General features: G+C 43.9%; 1 protein-coding gene across 1 annotated transcript; it reads right to left on the bottom strand.

The window, feature by feature from the left end:
* Window positions 1-1,568: 1,568 nt before the first annotated feature.
* On the bottom strand, window positions 1,569-15,931 carry IL5RA (interleukin 5 receptor subunit alpha). The gene is made up of 10 exons (XM_086619056.1): window positions 15,833-15,931; window positions 14,351-14,496; window positions 14,052-14,190; window positions 13,148-13,280; window positions 12,882-13,072; window positions 11,761-11,906; window positions 10,935-11,070; window positions 8,094-8,190; window positions 3,399-3,480; window positions 1,569-1,661 (listed from the first exon to the last, which is right to left on the bottom strand). Exons 1-10 carry the CDS (start codon window positions 15,903-15,905, stop codon window positions 1,569-1,571), a joined length of 1,236 nt encoding a protein of 411 aa, XP_086475182.1. The 5' UTR covers window positions 15,906-15,931.
* Window positions 15,932-19,055: the final 3,124 nt, after the last annotated feature.

The raw sequence follows: 19,055 nt of genomic DNA, 5'->3' as shown, positions 1-19,055 counted from the left end.
CTTCGTGCAGCCAAAAGCTGGGGGCATTTAAGCCCCAGGGAAACCATGATATTACAAATGCCAACCTTCTTCTGCAAGCTGTACGAATCTTACAGGAAGGAAGAAAATAACCTGAAGAAAAAAAAATATTCCACAATGCAGGAGAGGAATAACCAGCAAGGACTCCTCTGCGAGCAGCCAGCATGGGGCTATCATTGGCCATGTCTTTGTCCACATGGCAGTGAAACTACCCGAGCTTAGCTATTTTTACCAATATCTCAGAACTTCACAGGAAAAATCTGAGAGTAGGACTGATGGTTCCCCTCCCTGGGTCTCACCCCTGGGCTGGGGCGGGTGGATGGGCAGCCCCCAGCAGCGCAGCGTGGGCAGAGCTGGCTGTGGCCATGGTTGTGGCTGTAGCCGTGCCCGTGCCCGTGGCCAGCTGGGGCTCAGAGAGGTTTTACGCTCTGTGCTGGGGTCAGTGCTCTGCAAGGAGCTGCCGAGGGCTCTTGAGCAGGACACTCCTGTCAGTTTTTCATAGCTATTTCCCAAAATAGTTTTCAATTCGCAAGCTGTGAGTTTTCTGTAGGTTTAAGCGTGGCTCCTCGCAGGCCTGCAGGGCACGTGCCCCGTGCAGCACCCCAGGCCACCTGCAAAACCTGCCACGAACACAAACTCTGAGATTCCGGGAGCTGTGCCTGTGGCAGGAAGGTGCCAGCTGCGTGCACACAAATAAATGTGCTACCTGTGTGTGCAAAAGTAACATGACTCTAATTGTACATCAGCTGCATAAGCAAACTTGTCTTAACTAGCTTGTAAAATCCAGAGGCTTTGGGGGTTTATAAAGTCCTGCAACGGAGACAGCCTTTTCCCGACATCCAAAGTTGGCACTAAGTTTAGTGAAAAAGCAAGATCCCAGTCACTTCCCGCAGCACGAGGACAGTGCCATGTGGGCACGGCCGTCGTGCCATCCAAGCAGTGCCCACGCAGGAGCGGTCTGGCTGCAGAGCTCACCGCTCGCACACGGCACGGACAGGCGCCGCCTTTACCATGGAATTGCCTTTCCACGGAGGTTATTCGGGTTATTTGCTGAGCTCACACCGTTTCATTACAAAGTGTAGCAGCGAAGGCCAAGTGTGAGTCCCTGCTCTCATGATGGATGTGCTGTAGCCGTGCAGCACCAGCATGTCAGCACCGGGGTGCTCTGCAGCTCGTTTGACTCTTTTCCTAGTATTTGACCCACCTTGGTCACTGCCAGGGCCACGGCCGGGTACTTTGCTGCCGTACACAGGGCTGCACCGAGTCCCAGTTTGCATTTTACATCTTGAGTTGTCAGAGGTATTTAAAACAAAACCAAAATCCAAAAGCTTAAGCTGTTAACCACAGAAAAAAAAGCCATTCGCTCTTTTCCAGGCTTTTTTTTTCCTGCACTACCCTTGTACCGTGCACTTATAACCTGCTTAAACTGGGACTTTTTGTTTGATAGCTTAGGATTACACAAGGCACCTCGTGGAAGCAAGTCCTCCTGCCCCGTTGGACAGGCAGTGGCTGTGGTGGTGACACGATGCCCGCTCCGGTGCCATCCTGTCTCAGAAGACGGAGTCGTCGAGGGCACTGCCGCAGAGATCCTCAGCCAAGCTGCCCACCTCGGTCTCCATCTCGCTGGTGTAGGTACGTGCTCTCTGGAAAGTAAACTTGGCTTTTAGCTGGTGGGCTGGGAGGGAAACTGAGGTTATCAAGGAAACTGCGCTAATTAAGAGAGAGGAGTCACGGCACACCGCTGTGAGCCTGCGGTGAATACTCGTTGTGAAACAAATGCAGCAAAGCCCACACTTCACACGTTTTGCAAAACACTGTGTTTCAAGTTGGTGCCTTGAAAGAGGGATTCACCCAAACGTTTAGTGACGTCAGAGCCAGGAAAGAGCATTGGGTTCAACAGAAGAGTTCCACCAGAAATTTCATTCCCACTGAATTTCTCAGGGGCAGCTCGTCACTCAGGCCAGCAACCCACTGCACCCACAAATTTCCCATTTGGCATGCTCTGCACAACACAGTTGGCCACAGTGGCCCACCAACAGCCCTCTGTAGCCAGGGGCGAGGAGCTGGAGGGCATATTACAAGGCACCTGAATTTTTCGCAATAAACAGCAGCGAAGCCCACTCGTGGGGCCAGACCCTGACCCCTCGGTACGGACCGGGGCGGTGGGAGGCAGAGCTGCTCCCCGGGGCCCAGCGTGGTTCCCACGGGGCTTTCTCACCTCGCCCCGCTGTTTGCACCACCAATTTCGGAACTAAAGGGCCACCACAAAGAGCTGCTGGAGGTTTCGCTCTCCCAGGAGATCTCAGCAGAGAGCCCAGGGCTGTGTCCTCACCTCTCCCTGCTGGTGCCACCTCCTTGGCAGCCACAGTGCAAGGCAGGAGCCTCCAGCCGGTATCGCCTACCCGCAGCGAGCTCACTTTAAATAAGGAAACGACTAAATACGAGGCAGTGCTGCTTTTGATAACATGAGACAGCCTTTGTAAGCTCACGTTTTCTAGCTGCAGTGTTAATATTTGCTATTTCTCATATTCTTATTTGTGATACCCTAAGTCGTGTTATTTTACACCAGTGACTTTAATTAAAAACAAACATTATACCATAATCTTTTAAGCCTGTTTCTTTGACCAGACCGTGGAGTAAGAACAAAAGCTGAAAAATCAAACCCCTACTCTAAGGGGACAAATTGAAATCAAGTTACTGAGCAGCACTTCCCTTGAGCAGACAATGAGGAGTGTTATCGTATCTGTAAGGCAAATGTATTTATCAGGAAGCAACAGCAAACATAATAAGGCTTAAAACCAGCTTAACAGTCGGACCAAAACATTTCCCATTGTTACGTTTCACAAAATAAATCACCTCTCCAGGAGTCAACCTCCAGTCCCCCCAAGGCAGAGCTGGGTGGAAGTACAAAAGGAGGAGCCGTAGGTACGTAGGGCACTGTGTGCCCAAAATTCATTGCATAATAGAAAAGCACTTGACAACAGCACTTCATCCTTTTGTTTCTTTTTAAACCACCACCCTCCCCTCCAAACCACTTCATCTACAAGGAAGGCTGGACCCAGAGCCACTGCAGTGGGACCTGTCCTGGGCAGAGGAGGTGGCCACGCAGCCAGGTGAGAACCAGCAAAATTTGATGCGTCTCGTTACGTTAACTGCACCCACGAATCTCCTGCCTGGCATGTTTGGCACAACACATTGGACAACGTAGCCTGCAGTTAATATGGACATTAGAAACCCTAAGAGGTCAAAAGGCTTTGACTGAGCAGTAACAAGCTACTTGCTCCCAGCCTTACGGGGAAAGAGCAGCACACAAGCACAAGCGTTCCTTCTAGTCAAAAAAAGAAATTAAAAAAAAAAGAGTGGCTAAAGTGTTATTTTACCTCGTAGTCATTTGGGAAGGGATCTCTGAATTTGTTGCTGGGTGTTGGAATTGGTGGAAAGAGTTTACTCCATATGTGGTTTCTGAAAAAAAAAACAGGAGTGGAGGGATGTGAAAGAATTGTTTTTTCTGAGGGATGATGTATCCGACAAGCAGCACGTGTGGCCCCGCGTCGCGGCACATCTCCTCGCACCGCCTGCCCTCCTGCCCCACTCAGTCATCAGCTTCCGACGGCAGGAGCAGGTTCAAAAGGGATCAAAGTAACGGATAACAGTCCACCAGCGCACACCCTGAGGGCTGGGCAGGTGAGCCATTCCTACCAGGACACTTCTGGACCGTGGGGACACGCGGATGGCAAAGAGGCAGTGGGCTGACGCTCTCCCATCGCGGCCGCAGCAGAGAGCAGGGCTGGAAGGTCCCATCCAAGGGGCATTTCTGCAGCTTTTAACAGCCAGCGATAGGCCTGTCTTGGAGAGAAATTAATTGCTGTGGTCTGTCTGTTTGCGTTCTTCCCAAGGGCTGCGTTGTCATCTGCTTTGTTTGGACGTTCAAGACAGGCTGCCTCTTGCTCAGACTTTGGTTTCTGGACATAATCTGCCCGTGTCTCGTGATGGGAGAGCAACTGCAAATAATTGTGTGCCGAGGGAACAAGGAGGAGGGAAGGAACGGGACCAGAGATGGCTGACAGCAAACAGTTCTGCTTAGCAGTGTAGTAACTCACCCTGCTAGCACCCTTCGAGAGGCTCCTTTCCTGCCTGACACCCCTTAGTCTGGCTCAAGCATACAGGCATATGTATTTTTGGGATAGCAAGTGCTGCAGAGTGAACTTTTTCTTGTCTTTGACATACCCCAGAGCACAGACCTCACATTTCAATCACTAACATGCAGTCACTGTCTCTACCCCTGGAGAGCACCATGTCCAAACGGGGCCAGATTTTAATGGAAACTTGGCCTGAGTGAGGATTATCAAATTTAGCCCAGAATTAGCATGCAGAACCTGTTGTGTGGAGCCAGCCTGATGCCCATGAAGCAGAGAATTGGCCACGGTGGAGCCCTAGCTGCACCCCTCCTGCACCCTCGGTGCCGGGACCAAGGGCAGATCTGCTCCTCTGCCCCATTTATTTTGTGGCAGTTTTCCTGGCTGATGTCTGGTTAGTTGAATGCTTATGTTCTTATGACTATTCTTCTTCCAAAAGCTTTCTGAGTTCTGTCAAGGTTTCTTTTACCCTGTTATTCCTCTTCACCAGGGAGATGAGGAGGAATAGTATTTTTTGACTGAGCTGAGCTGCTGTTTAATGCTTAACTAATTATTAGGGGAAGGGAAGGGACATGGCACTGCTCGCACGATAGACCTGACTAAGCAAGCCATGGGATGTCTCCCCAGTGCTGCACATGGACAAGGGTTTGTGACGGAGGTGTACAGCCAGAAGTGGGAATATGGAGAGGAAGAGTAGGGTGTGAGTTGTCTTTAGCAGATATTTTCATCCGCTTTGTTGAAATGCTGGACAGAGTCCCACCACCGCTGGCTGCAGAGGACAAGTCGTGGGGTCACCACCAGCAGAGTGGTTCCGTAACGTGGCACTGGTGTAACTCAGGAGTGGGACCAGGATGAGTGCCTATATTAACGCTCCAGCGCCTGGCATCATCTCTAGTCTGCCCAGTTTTCCTGCTAAGGGTTATGTCTCTGTGACCATACCCAGGTTAGGTTTGCGAGCGCTGTTGCCTTCACGGCTCCCGCACTCCATCACATCTCCCAAGCCCTTCAGGAGGAAGGCTCTGGAGGCCACATGATTTCACCCATATCTTATTTCAGCTCTGAGAGTGGTTTTGATTTATGCTATTGCTGTGGAATGTAAGGACGAGATTTGGTTTTGTTTGGAATTGGTGCGTTTATAATTGTTCTGTCAATAAAAGATTTTGATGGAGCCATATCAAAATTGTTTATTGAGTCAGGAAAAAGTGTAAGTTACATGTTGCTTCTGGAATAGAAACACTTAAGGAGGGGAGCACGAACGTCCAACAGACTGAGGCAGAAGCACACTGGTGTTGGTGGGGTGCCAGAGTCTTTGCAGCGAGGCGTTGGTGGGGGTGGTGCCAGTGGTGCCCTCAGAACGGCTCTGTTCTTTTTTGCAGGACACTGAAAAGTTGGAGTTACGTGATTAAATACCTTGTCACAAAAAGCACTCCAGTTATCTCTGCTCGTCTCTACACGGGTTAGAGCACGGCCCTTTCCATTAGCACTGCCTGGACCTCCAGGCTTTGGGAACACCCCACGGGACCCGCATGCCTTAACTCGGCGTTTCAGAGCCTCCAGCTATTGTGCTGTGTCTGTCTGTCTGAAATTCGCCACTTTTCCCACAGGTTGTGACATGAAAAGGCCAAAGATAAATAAACACAAATAAGTAAGAGAACACGGTCTTCTTTTCCCTCTTCTAACCGCTCCGATGAGCCTGATAAAACACTTGTTTCCAGAGTACATTAGAGTGCCTTTTCCAGTGTCTTGCCTCCCCCAAGACCTGCCGTGACATTTTCCAAATGACTTCCCTGTATCGGGTGACTGCTGGTCATGGACTGGAGTGGGGTGCAGAAGGAGGGTGCGTGGTGGAGGTCGGGATGACCACACTGATTTCAGGGTATGGAGAGCTACTGACTGTCCTCGTGTCAAATAAGTAGAGAGCAGCTGGGGGCAAGTTATTAACTACATCCTCCTGTGGGCTTACCTCCAGGAGAACATGTTATTCCAAGGCACAGCCTAAGGAAGTACAGAAGATGCTCATTCATAAAGACAGAGGTCAAACTAGGAAAACATTCAATTGTGCTTTTTATCAAGACAGTAACCCCATCAGCTACTGCAAGTAAGTGAAGGGAACAGACTATTCAAACAGTCCCAAAGGGCCACTTTGCCTTGTAGCATTTCTCCCAGATGGTGGTCTGTATCTCTGATGCCTGCAATCACCAGGAAGTAGACAGAAAAATTTATAGAACGATTTGCTGGAATGAAATTCCTTACAATGGCTTCAAATCATATGAAATTTGAAATGATTCTGTGGCTTGAATGGCATGGTACACTTCATGGATTTTCACGTGTAGTAAAAACTGAGAGTACTCATAAGCCTGTGATCTAGGGAACCTGTTCTGTTTTTCCTTTTTTAATATCTGCAGATACAACAAATGAGCAGGGTAAGCACTGCGTTTCATTTTTTCTTAACTTCTCACCTCTTCCCAGGCCAGACTGGAGGGGTTAGAGGAGTGAAAAGGACACTAAGCAGCAGCTCGGGAAGGGTGGAGTAAAGCTCGCAACTTCATGAAATTCAGTGCAGCAAGGAGATAAAATTTTAATCACTCTGACAAAGATGGAATGTAATGAGCCTTTGGGTGCTAGGGAATTATATACTAGCCAGGCAGAGGGAAACTCCTAGAAGCAACCGACGTAGCATCAAGCAGCTGAACCTGGAAAAGCTAGCTTAAATCCATCTGATGTATTAAAGTGCATAAAATGCATTAGTACAGCATCTTCAAGCTGGTCCTTGAGTAGAAGTCTTCCCCTATACCTACTTCTCCCCTATATCTGTTTCAAGAGGGTAACTGCATAATATCCAAATACTTGCAGAACTCTACAGGAAAACGCGGAGCGTTATGACGGCTCTTAACTACTGTTGGAACTAACTGGTGTTGGTGTTTTGCTGTCCCAAAGAGAGAGGAGATGGAGATGACGCTGGAGCAGTGGAGGACCTACAGCCATACGGACAGGTCAGCCCATAAAACAATCAGTGACGTGAGTAAGAGCAGTTTGGGGATATTCACCAATATATCAAGGCTGCATAGCTGGGAACAAGTGTGTATGAAGCAGAACATGAATAAACTCTCTGGGGAGTTAATCTATCTTGTTCCAAAAAGGATTGTTTATTGAGACCTGCTATGCTAATTAAATTGACTTAAGAACAGGTTATCACAGATAGCAGACACTTTAGGGAGTTAATAACGGTTATTCTAATACGACGTTCCTGTAGACGAGACCTTTATTTGATAAAGGAAATGCAGTATGGAAAGGAAAACAGCCAAGGACACATCAGGATGACCAATAAATTAAAAGGCATTAAAGAAATGAGCAGAGTCAAGGACAGCACTTGCATTACTGGGAGCTGTGTTTATTGTGGGCTGATAATTGCTGCTTGACGCATGTTTCAGGGGAGAAGTTTGTAATTATACTGATTCTTTAATTCATCACTTATGATTTGACTAGTCACAGCTAAAGAAATCCAAAGTGTATCTGCATTTCTTCACAGCACGTTTTGGGAAGTTTGGCTATATGGCACCTGGTTTTACTACATGGCATACATAGCCTCTGTAGTAATTAAAAATAAACTAGGAAATCACTGACACAACCAGATCCATTCAAGTGAAGAAATAAGGACAAATAAATTTTTAACAAATTCGCCTCACTCAGTGTATGATTTTGCTGTGTAAGATTAAATTGAATAACCCTCTTACCCCACCAATTTTGCTGAATGTTATTATTGATAATTAATGAGGCTGATTATTACTTATTCAGTACTTTTGCTTTGTATAATTATGCTCCAATGCCAAACTCAGTGCCCTTTCTTAAAATTAAGCCAAGCTTGTAACATCCCCACGCACCTGTTGAACACCTAGTCCTTAGTATTACTGCAATTAAAAAGAAGATGATGATACTTACATTTTGCATATTATAGCAACAAGCAGGAACGTGCAGCAGGTGGACACACAAAGCACAGCGAGAATCCAGGATACAGAATTCTCCACTTTGTTTTGCCCTGAATTTCAAGAGAAAAAAAGAAATTAAGCATATTATTTTAGTGCAGATTATTTTAAACACACTCTTATAAAAAGATTTCATCAGCTGGTTTATGTGACTATATTCAGATCACAAAATAACATGCAAACGATGGAGACAGCATCTAGAGTTAGAAACGAAACGCAGAGCTTCAAGAACGATTTCCATGAAACTGATTTTCTAATTTCAACGACGTGCTTATTCCATTTTAATGGGAAGGAGAGGACAAGCGGAGAAGCACCCGCTGCCATCCCGGGATGTGCGATGCCACGCAGCGAGCGCACGACTGGTACTCAGCAAAGACACCGTTTGCTGATCATCTCAGGCATGAACCATTTGTTTTCCATTAAACCATTCTTCATTTCTGTTAATCCTTTCCAGCCAGGAGCTGGATTTCTCCGGCATCATAAACTTGCCTGTAAAAAAGACGTCTTTTTTATGACGTTTTTCTCATGAGCTGGTTGCTGATACGTTTCCTCGGGAAGAATTTCTCTGCTGCCTCTGCCCGTGAGCAGACACAGGTATTTCTATCAAGGTCAACGCTTCTGTTTCGAAAAGGCATCGCTCAGTGACCGTGACCATTATTTTGTGCCACATTATGCCACAGAACAAAAACATTTGCATGGAACCGCGTTCCCAAAAGGCTGCCGAGTCCGGGTGTGCTTAAGATAACGACCTGTCCTGCGCATCGAGGTGTCAGCGCTGCCGTCGCCCGGGAATTGAAAGGACACAAATCAGCCAGCAGCAGGAGCGCCGGGTTTATCGGAGCTGCCGACAAAGCAAAATTCCATTGTGGCCAGATTTCTTTCCGAGAAACACGGAGCCGAGCCCGCTGTCTCTGCCGACGGCTGCGGTGGCACAGCGGTCCTCGGGCGCAGCGCGTGGATGATGCCAGGAGCGTGTCCGTGATCCCTCCTGTGCCACCACCCCGCTGCCACGGGAGCACGGTCAGCCTCGCCGTTACAAACGGGTGAGGATGGGTTAGTGTGTCTTTGGGGTTACCGCTCTTCTTTCAAGAAAATAAGATTTAGGATGCGACCACTAATGAGTTATGCTTCGTGTAAGTCTTTACAATGACTGTGGAAAATGGTTAAGTCCCAGAAATCAATTTTAAGCCTCCCAGTGTGACGGCTGGGAAGTGTCTCCATCTTCCAAACCAGAGATGGACGGGTCCTAAGCGTCTACCATCTTATGTCAGTGGGCAACGGCCCCAAAAAGGCATGATCAGGCAACACCAATCCTCGCCGCGACTCGGAGTAAAGTGTGGGAGAAGCAGCGATTGCAGAGGCCGGGCTGTGGCTCTGGGGACCTGCCCCGGGCTCTCCTCCTCGGGCTTCTCTCCGAGCCGTGCCCACAGGTACCAGCCCAGCCCCGTGCACCACTGTGAACCAGCACAAGCCCATACACCGGCCTCGTGAGAGGCTGCCACGTAATAGACAAACCACAGCGAACTGCAACAAGCCTCTAAAAACCCCTTTTCATAAGAAAAACTGAAGTAATTGGACTTATCCTTGGATATTTTTGAGATTTAAGTACATTTTTATGGAAGACTAACTTTTTTTTTTTTTACCATCAGAATGAACACTCCATATTTGATATTTGCGGGGTGTGAGTAGAGGTGTCCGTAACGATGATGCTTCCAGGTTCCTCAGTCATCATCACGCTGCGCAGCAGGGAAAGCTCCAAAAGTGCTGCAGCAGGGAAAGCTCCAAAAGTGCTCCAGCTGGCACAGAGAGGCCCTCAAATCTTTCAGCCCTGCTTGGAAAGCAGAATCAGGACAGCACAAATGTGCTGTGAGATACTTCTCAGCCCCAAACTTGACCTGTGGGTCTTTTAAACAGTGAACACTGGCAGTGGCTGTTCACATGGACCTACAGCTTCCCAGATTTTCCCTGGGTGAGTGGTGGGGTGGATGGACCTCTCTTCCCAAGGGCTCGTCAGTGCCATGGAGCCAGGTGGGAAGGTCAAGGGGAGGTGTTAAGAGTAAGGCAGCAAAACACCAGCAGGTGTAATTGCGTTCTCTAGCAAATAGATATAAGAGGGAAAAGTGTAGTAAACAGGAGAGAGTTAGGGACTTTTTTTTTTTTTTTAAATGAAAACCAGGAAGTTAAGAAACTCAAAAGATAAGAGCAAAGGAGGATGTCTAAGAAGAAACAGTTGATAACGTGCCATGATAAGGAAACTGTTATTTCCAGAAAAACATGTTCAGCAAGCAGGAAATACAGAACAAAGTGAGGCAAATTATCGTGTTCCAAACAAAGATGCTAAAACCATGCTCTTTTTTATTCCCTCAACATTTAAGTGTCCAGATAGCTCCAGTAAAGTAATAGTTGACATGATCACTCATATTAAGCTCCAGCAGGAATATCACAATGCATGCCAGGGAAACACATGTTAAAACTGAAGTAGTAATGCAACTGAAAGCCTTACCTAGAACGTAGGCTTTACACTAGTTTAAAGCAGTCTCTGAAAACTTAAGAAAGCAAAACACTGTCTAAAAAAAAACCCTCCATATGTCCAAAAGTTTGCTTGGGAGATTTTTTTGAGTTTTTAATGGAACAGAGATTTAACTCCCCTTGGCATTAACAAGCCAGTTTCTTTCTTCAAATAATACCTATTTAACTGGCTTCCATTAAAGTTACTTGGTGTTGTGCATGCTCACGATTAGGCAGCATTTGCTTTCCAGCAACGTGACAATGTTCAAGAGAAGCGTGTCATTCTTACCAACATAAATAATTTCAGTCCAGTCACTCCAAAATCCTCTCATACAACATAGGTGATGATTAGCTCTTATTTGTACGGAATACCTGCTGGTAACATCGATTCGTAATCTGAAGTCGTTTGAGGATATTTTCAGTATCTGTTAGGAAAACAATACTGTACTGTTACAGATTACTTAAGACTAAACAATGCACAAAACAAACTTTAATCATGTTTATCTTTTTAATTTCTTAAAACTCCTTTTCTAGATTAACAGTGAGCATCTGGCCTTGCTTTTGAAGTAAGATCTCTGTTTCTATGGGTGTATTTTCTCTCATAATACACCTACATTTCAGGGCAAATGCTTGAAAGATGCCTCATTTTTGCATTCTTCCTTAAGACACTTAATGCTTAATTTTCAGAATTAGCCATCCTCCTACAGCTCTGAACCCAGACGCATAAAACTAACTAACTCCAATTTTTGTCCCTCTGCTTTCCCAGACCTCTTGGGGATAGTTTGTTGCAGACGTAAACGATGTCCAAGAAAAGAGGAAAAATATGAAAACTAATGAGACTTTGGCTTTGCTGAACGCTAGTCACAAATGGGACACAAGTTTCACCAAAAGCCCATAGTTTCAAAAATGTACTAGTAACAGGTTTTATTTTAAATGTTTTAAAATTTGTAGCGTATCATATACATAGATCTATACAGAGACTTTTGTGGACACATCCAACGTAACCTATACACAGACTTTTTCACCAGGCTGCATAAAGGCAAATTCTAGCTCTATAGAAGTCAGCCCAGAGACAGGAACGCTGTGTAGTACTTGGGCATTAAAGAAGCAATTACCTGCTTGTTACCTGACTTCAGGTTGAAGAGGTAAAATTCATATTCAAAACATTCTTCAGAGAAAGGAGAAACTGGCTTCTCCCACGTGGCCAGGAGATCATTTTGCTTTAAGAATACAGTGACGTTTCTGGGAACATTCACTTTCTCTACAAAAAGAAAACTGTACTGGTAAGTTAATTATAGAGCAAAGTTTAAATACTAACAATTGGAGCACCTTAGAAGCTGATAGCGTTTCCAAGCAGAACCAATAATCCTTGAATTTATTTCATGTTTTGGACAGAAAAGGTAAGGATTTAGGAGGAATAACTATACTGGAGAAAATATTTAAGGGAAAACAGTTGTTAAAATCCACTTAAAAGTTCTGGAAAGCTAGATTACTGGGTGGGGAGTGGATTTATTAAATTAATTTTCACCAAAGCATGAAATTTATGATAGAACAGTTAAAAAAAACTTCTTTTCAGGAAAAAAAAAACAACCCAGATGTAACCAGGAAAGTTACTTAAAACTGCAAAAAATTCAAAGGAATGGACCAGCTATTATGGGGATGATTTCTAAGAAGAAAGTATGTCAACTGTTTTATCTTAGTGAAGCCATGAAAAAGGGAAGTGTTACCTGGTTACAAACAAGTGAAAGGCATGAAACTAATGAAGGAAAAGAAATTATTTGAGTGGATGAACGATGATAGACAGTCATGGCTGATACTACTTTTTATTTGACAGTCTAATGCCTTTCTTTAAAAGGACATAGTTATCTTGACCGTCATGCATCTTCTGCCTTTTAAAGAAAGGCTGTAAAATAAAAGGTAGCAAAAACTGTATTTGGAGGTATATTAACTAAATCAAATGAAAGTTAATATTGGAAATAATGCTTTGGCTAACAAATAGAATAATTGTATTTTCTAGCTTTTTATTCTTTCATTCTATAATATTAAAATCAGTTAGTTAAACCCATCCATTTCTGTCTTACAATCTCTTTCAATTTCCTTATGTCTATGCAAAACCAGCACATACTTTCACCTGCATCAAGAACCATTCAATCTAGTAATATTCCCTCACAAATCTTTTGACAATTCTGCTAGACATTTTTAATTTTTTAAAAAAAAAATATTTATTTCTACTTACCAATGGCATTTTGGTTAAATAACTGCTGAAAAGGTTTGATTGCAGCATACTTGCTAGACCCATTAATGTGTATTACGACGAGATTGTCAACCTCTTCAGGATCAATATGAGTCACTGGAAATCTGCACTCAGTATTCCTGTTCCATTTGTCTTTGATATAATCTTGACATTCTTCAGTGTACGTCTCATACCTAAATTAAAGTACTCGTGAGACATGATGCTCTTAAAGAAAACCATTGCTGACTAAAATGGGAGAAAACACCAACCTGTAAAATAGAAAGTAATTGGTATCTTCTGGTGCCCCTTGGCCAGGAAGCCAAGTGCAATGGAGGGAAACAGTATGAGAAATGGTGATGCGAGTAACACAGGACAAATTAGTGACAGATGTCTCTGGAGCACCTAGAGAGTCAAGGAATTATAAAGCAGAAAGAAAAATCTTATTACAATAGTTGTAAGAAACTCATGTTGCTAAAACATTTTGATTACAGTCTTTGGTCAATTATATCTATGTCTGTTGTATCCAGTTCTCTTCCTTATCACACGGGTCAATCAGTTATGGATGGATGAAGATTCCCGAACAGTGTAAGTAAAGCTGTACTACACAACACCATTACATATTTCATGTATGCCTTGCAGTTCAGGGCAACATGATCTTTTAATACCCTCAAGTGTACAAAAGTAGGTTATCATAGCCTTAGCAAGGAATTTTTAGAAAATTTTATATGGGTTATCGATGCTGTGCATCTCCAGATTGTACTCCAGGCTCTTCAGCAGTAGAGAAAGGCCTGGAGTAAGTCATTTTCAAACTGAAAGAGGGGAGATTTCGATTAGATATAAGGAAGAAAGAAATTTTTCACTCAGAGGGTGGTGAGGCCCTGGCACAGGTTGCCCAGAGAAGTTGTGGCTGCCCCATCCCTGGAAGTGTTCAAGGCCAGGCTGGATGAGGCTTTAGGCAACCTGGTATAGTGAAGGATTTCTCTGCCCATGGCAGGGGGGTTGGAACTAGATGCTCTTTAAGGTCCCTTCCAACCCAAACCATTCTATGATTCTATGATTTTGTAAGATCAGGTCAGCAGTATTTTTCAAGTATTAAAGCTTTCACCTTTTGATGTCTAGTCCACAGACCAGGGCAGAACACAAACTTCAGACCTCCCTTGCGTTTATTCTTACCGGGCGGAGGTGGGAGTTTTTCCTTCACCCAGTCACTGCTCATCTGAAGGTCATGATGGAGAAGTAACGTCCGAATGCACGCGGAGAAACCGTTGTGAAGTGCAGATGTTCGGGTACTCTGAGTCTTCTTTGTATCGTACTTGAAATAAAAAAAAAAAAAATCAAATAAGCATCACATGTGAGGGTAGCCAGATTAAGGGACCTGCAAAGACTGATCCTGTCTTTGCAAAGAGGCACAGCAATATGTCTAACTCAATAGGAATTTAACCTTCTTAGGATACTGGACTTTTTTATCTTACCTCTTCAGGCACAGGGCTTAGGATTTTCACGTCATATCTAATAGTGTAGTTCTTTTGTTCTTGATTAGGGTTTGGTTTCCAGTGTAAAAGTACTTGTGCTAATGCAGTGACTGTAAGGGTGAAGTTAACAGGTGGGAAAACCTGAACTGTAAGGGAGAAAACAAAAATATTCATAACACAGGAATCCAGTGAATTGTTTAGAGCAATCACTGTTTACAAGCAATGAGCAATACAAGCAAACCATTTCATCTCAATATTATATTCTTTCAACAGCTTCTTACAAAATGTTTCTAATATTTTAAAAATGTCTTTTTTTCAAATATTTTTCAAAAATATTTTTTCAAATATTTTTCAAAAACAACCGAAACTTCATCAACTAAGAGTGTACTTAAAACTTAGCTTAAAAAATGAAGTTTTAGAAGTTTCAACTTGAAAATCACACTGATATATTACATTTGGCTTGATAATTAGGTTCAGGTTTTTCAACTTGAGCCACAAAGACACTGGGCACCTGTACCAAAACAGGGCTGATCAGGGCTGAATCACAATTCTCACCCACACAAGCCTGCAGAAGAGCATAACGTGGGGGCTTTCTAAGAGGAGGTTGACAGCCACAGTGAAGAAGCAAAATGATGAACCGAGGAATTAAGCACAAATGGAAGAAAACAGAAGGATGGGAATGATCATTTAAAATGACAGGGGAAGAGGGATTCCTGGAGCTCATGTGGAAATGAGGAAGATCTCATGCTGGGGGAAAATGTTAGCATATAAACAGCAAGGCAATGAAATAATCAATCTGCTCCCTTCCATTTCTAGAGTTCTTCAGAACCTGTTCTCCCTTAATTACCATCTCCAAGGGAGCTGAGGGACGTCAGTCGCCACTTCTGTTCTCCCATGATTTCAACCTTCGATGCCCACTAGTTCCATTTCCAAGCGTGCACCTTGCATTAGGAAACCTGCCTCACGAAGGCTCAGAAAACCCCAACACAAACCACCCTGAACTGGTTGCCTTCAAACGTTCCTTGCTGAGATGCCCACAAAAAATGTCACCATTAAGGTGGTTGATGATGCCAGCGACGCTTTGTGTCGTCACGTTTCTGCAGCTAACTGCAGTTTTGTCCCTGCAAGTGAAATTGCTAGCTGGAATAACGCCTTTGCTCTGGCTGGATTAAATTCTTGGATAAACCAGGCCAGGAACTACTGTCCAGCCCAGAGGGCAAGTGGCACGGCACAACTTGTGTCTACATGCCTCATGGTTCTTCTCTCTCAAAGCAAACCAGTTCTCAGGCACTGACTGGGAGCAATCTGAGCCAGGGTACAGCTGTCCCAGGAAGTGTGTTAACGCAGCACGGTCATCTGTGGTCCTGTACTCACCATGGACTGGTCTATCCATGTGTAGAACAGCGCGTTTGACCGACACGTAGTGGGGCCTTGGTCACCCACCGGTGCTACCTCCACACTGGTAGAAGGAAAATGCCTTACCTCCTGCAGCCTGAGGTGTGTTTGGCTGAACCGAGCTCGTTGTGCAGAGGAGGACCAGAAAAACTGCCATCATGCTGGCCGCAGTCTTTCGGCGGTACGTGAGAATGGCCACGTATCAGCACACGAGTCTTCTTGCCATTTTGGAGAGGCCAATAGCTAAAAACGAGCACGATCCCAAGTGTTAAGCACACAAACCATGGAGGATGGTATATCCACAGGATCAAAGGAACAAAACTGCCACCTTGCAGGGGACAGACTCTTCTCCTTTCCTTACAGGAAAATGCATCTTGTCCTAGCTAAGTTTAATACAAGTACCACCAACCCCATTTCACTGTGCTTGCTCCCTTTGCTTTTGCCACCCCTCTTTGAAAAAGCTACTGGTTTCAAATATCAGTGTGAAAAAAGCTGCTGGTTTCAAATACTATCATGTGTGGATGTTCAGAGCAGCAGTTACAGACTTGGAGCATCTCTCCGCGGAGAGCAGTGAGTCAGGTTCAGATATACTGGCTTTCAGTAGAGTCCCATTTTCTCCAAGAACAGAAAAAAAAACAAATTTTTAGCTGTCACTGTATATAAAATGGCTACTTACTGGAATTTACTCTCCAGTTTCTGTTTCAATAAAGCTCGCTAAAGAAACAGTCTCCGTGCTCACCTCAAGGCTAATTCTCCAGTGTTAATTATTGGGTGTAAGAGAAACTATTTTGTTTGTTTCTAATTTAAATGAACAGCTATTTTTAACGCTGAAAACCAGCATGTTCTTCTGCTTCCTACAGATTGTTTCATGAAGTACTGGGAGGAAAAATAAATCTGCATATAATCATTCATGTATAACCTAATATAAACAACATGGAAATGCAGAACAGCAGCTTTCCAAAATGTTCTTACCAAAGAGAAATACACCCTCCCAGCCCAATCACACTACTTCCCTGGGGCACTACAGCAATTTCTTGTATGGAAAACATAATATTTTCAGATGGTAATGAGCAGAGAATGCATCTTTAACCCATCACTTCTCCCTGAACCTCCAATAAATAACCCATGGACTGGAAGCACTCCAGTTGATCACAGTTGGAGTACTTCTGCTCTACAGCAACTATTTTTCAGAATGGTGTATGAATGCTGAGTTCATTAAAATGACACATCACCTATCATGCAGCGTGTTTCTTAATGCCCAAGTCCACTCATTATCATATTTTGTATGTATCTCCTATTCTGCCAGCCAAAATGTGCTAATTGAACCTCTAGAGTTTGCTAACGGACTATTCCTGGGGAGTCAGGGTTTGCTTTTACATATGTTGGGTCAGTGAAAGATAATTTGGCCAGACATTTTTGTTCTTCCAAAACGTACGTGAATCATAAACAATCAGATAATTATTATTCACATCGTACGTTTGTGCCCACACCGTGCCTCCATGACTATTTCCATTCATGAAAAGTCTCTTCTTTTGGATTTTCTCACTTGAACACCATACAGACCTCTGCTTCACCAGATTCTGTTATTCTTTAGGAGGGCATTATGTGGACTGAACACAAGTTCACAATGGCACCTGATCTCTGACCACCTCTGCCACACCTATATTGCTTTATCTCACAGAAACTAATTAAAAATTGCTAGAACATGACACACATTCCCAATATGCTTTTATACAAGTTACTGGCATCGGGCTTGCTTTCCTGCTTCCAAAAACATCGTATAGCTCATTTACCTGATAAGACTATTAAATACACTTTTTTCTCTATTTTAAAGTAAAAAAAATGCCAACTTCAAGTCCCTGAAAATAAAAACTACCTTCTCATTTTCATGCTAGCCACAACCCCAGGACAACTGCCAAGAATGCAGTGCTGCCCTGCGCAGATGTGTCTGCCTGTGCTTTTACGCACGCCCACCCATGTGCATTCCTGTTCATTAACATCACCCACCACGTCCCCTGCAGCTCTCCCACCCACCACCTACAAGCAAAACCAGCAGCTAAGAAGCAGTTTCAAGTAGATTAAGCTCTTGTAATGTCAACCAGGTACCTCAGTGAGAAAGACATGGGAACCCAGCAAAGGGCATTCCACTCTCACAGGAGAGGGACAGGTCGTGCTTCCCCAGCCTTAATCAAATAAGACATCAGGTACAACTACAAGGCTTTGGGAAAGAAGCTTCATTAGTTCCATTGCTAAAAGAACTCACTTTTTTTTTTTTTTTTTTAAAAAAAAAGCAATCACTTCAGTACATTAATTAAAAAAAAAAAAAAAAACCACAAACTTTAACAAGCCTCATGTTTCTAACTGCTTAGGATTCACATCTACTACCTTGAGTCATGTCAGTACATTGGTGTCAGGACTGCTCTGGCATTTAGCATGACCAAAAAAGCTGGTTCTCTCTTGGATTTACTTAAAGGGGGTTTGGCTACCTATAGATGTTTTTTTACTTTGTCCTCAAAAACTAAGGATTCTGGTTCTCCCTGGACACATTCTTTTCCCTATTTGAAAAGATCCTGAAGATCAACTTTTCCAAGGTACTTTTGCTGTTTAAAAGCATGCATGTATTAGACACAGAGCTAACATTTTCTGAGCAGTAGTTTACTGATTTGTAACTGGATATAAAATGTTAACTGTAATGCAGACTAGTTTTCAACTACTATCTCTGTTCTTCTCTGCAGTTTATCCTTTCCTGTCTTGTTTTCAAAAATGCTATTTTTCTTTTTCTCACTATCACACTAAGATTGAAAATACAGCTTTTGGAAGAGGTATTTCCAAAACTGTGTAAGACCACAACCTGTAAGAACACCTTGCAGTCTGCGATACCCTGTGGGCTTCATGTAAGAAATTGCTGAAAAGAGAATCAAAAGAAGTGTATTCAAGCAAAAATATTAACTAGAAATCTACAAAAGTATTACACTCCTCACAAAAATGGATATAGTAAGTTCTCAGGGTGAATAAAAGCCTTGATTATATTATGGTTTGGTTATAGATGGTAAAAAGTAATAAGCAGAAAGTAAAGGACATATTCCCTTAGTAAAGGGTATGTTCCTTCTTAAAGGAGAGTAGAAATACAAACTATAGAAAAGGGCTTCTAAAAGGTAATGGTTTTCTTGCTTATAGCTGACGTGTCCCACTATCTCAGAGGCAACTGGTCAGAAGCAGATTCCAGCTGCATTTCCCAGTGTAAGGCAAAGCTAACTGCGAAGAGCGGGATTGTTGCCGTCTTCGAGCAAAGCACAGGAAGACAAAACCA

Source organism: Tauraco erythrolophus, chromosome 12 (assembly GCF_009769465.1).
Source record: "Tauraco erythrolophus isolate bTauEry1 chromosome 12, bTauEry1.pri, whole genome shotgun sequence".
Lineage (NCBI taxonomy): Eukaryota > Metazoa > Chordata > Aves > Musophagiformes > Musophagidae > Tauraco > Tauraco erythrolophus.
Note: the sequence above shows the minus strand (reverse complement) of the source record. Positions and strands in the feature narration are given on the sequence as shown.

Coding starts and splice junctions, on each gene's coding strand:
- IL5RA (XM_086619056.1), bottom strand. CDS start 15,905: ATGATGGCAGTTTTTCTGGTCCTCCTCTGCACAACGAGCTCGGTTCAG. Junction 14,497..15,832: donor CACACCTCAGGCTGCAGGAG/GTAAGGCATTTT, acceptor TCTCCCTTACAG/TTCAGGTTTTCCCACCTGTT. Junction 11,071..11,760: donor TGAAGTCAGGTAACAAGCAG/GTAATTGCTTCT, acceptor TTTTCCTAACAG/ATACTGAAAATATCCTCAAA.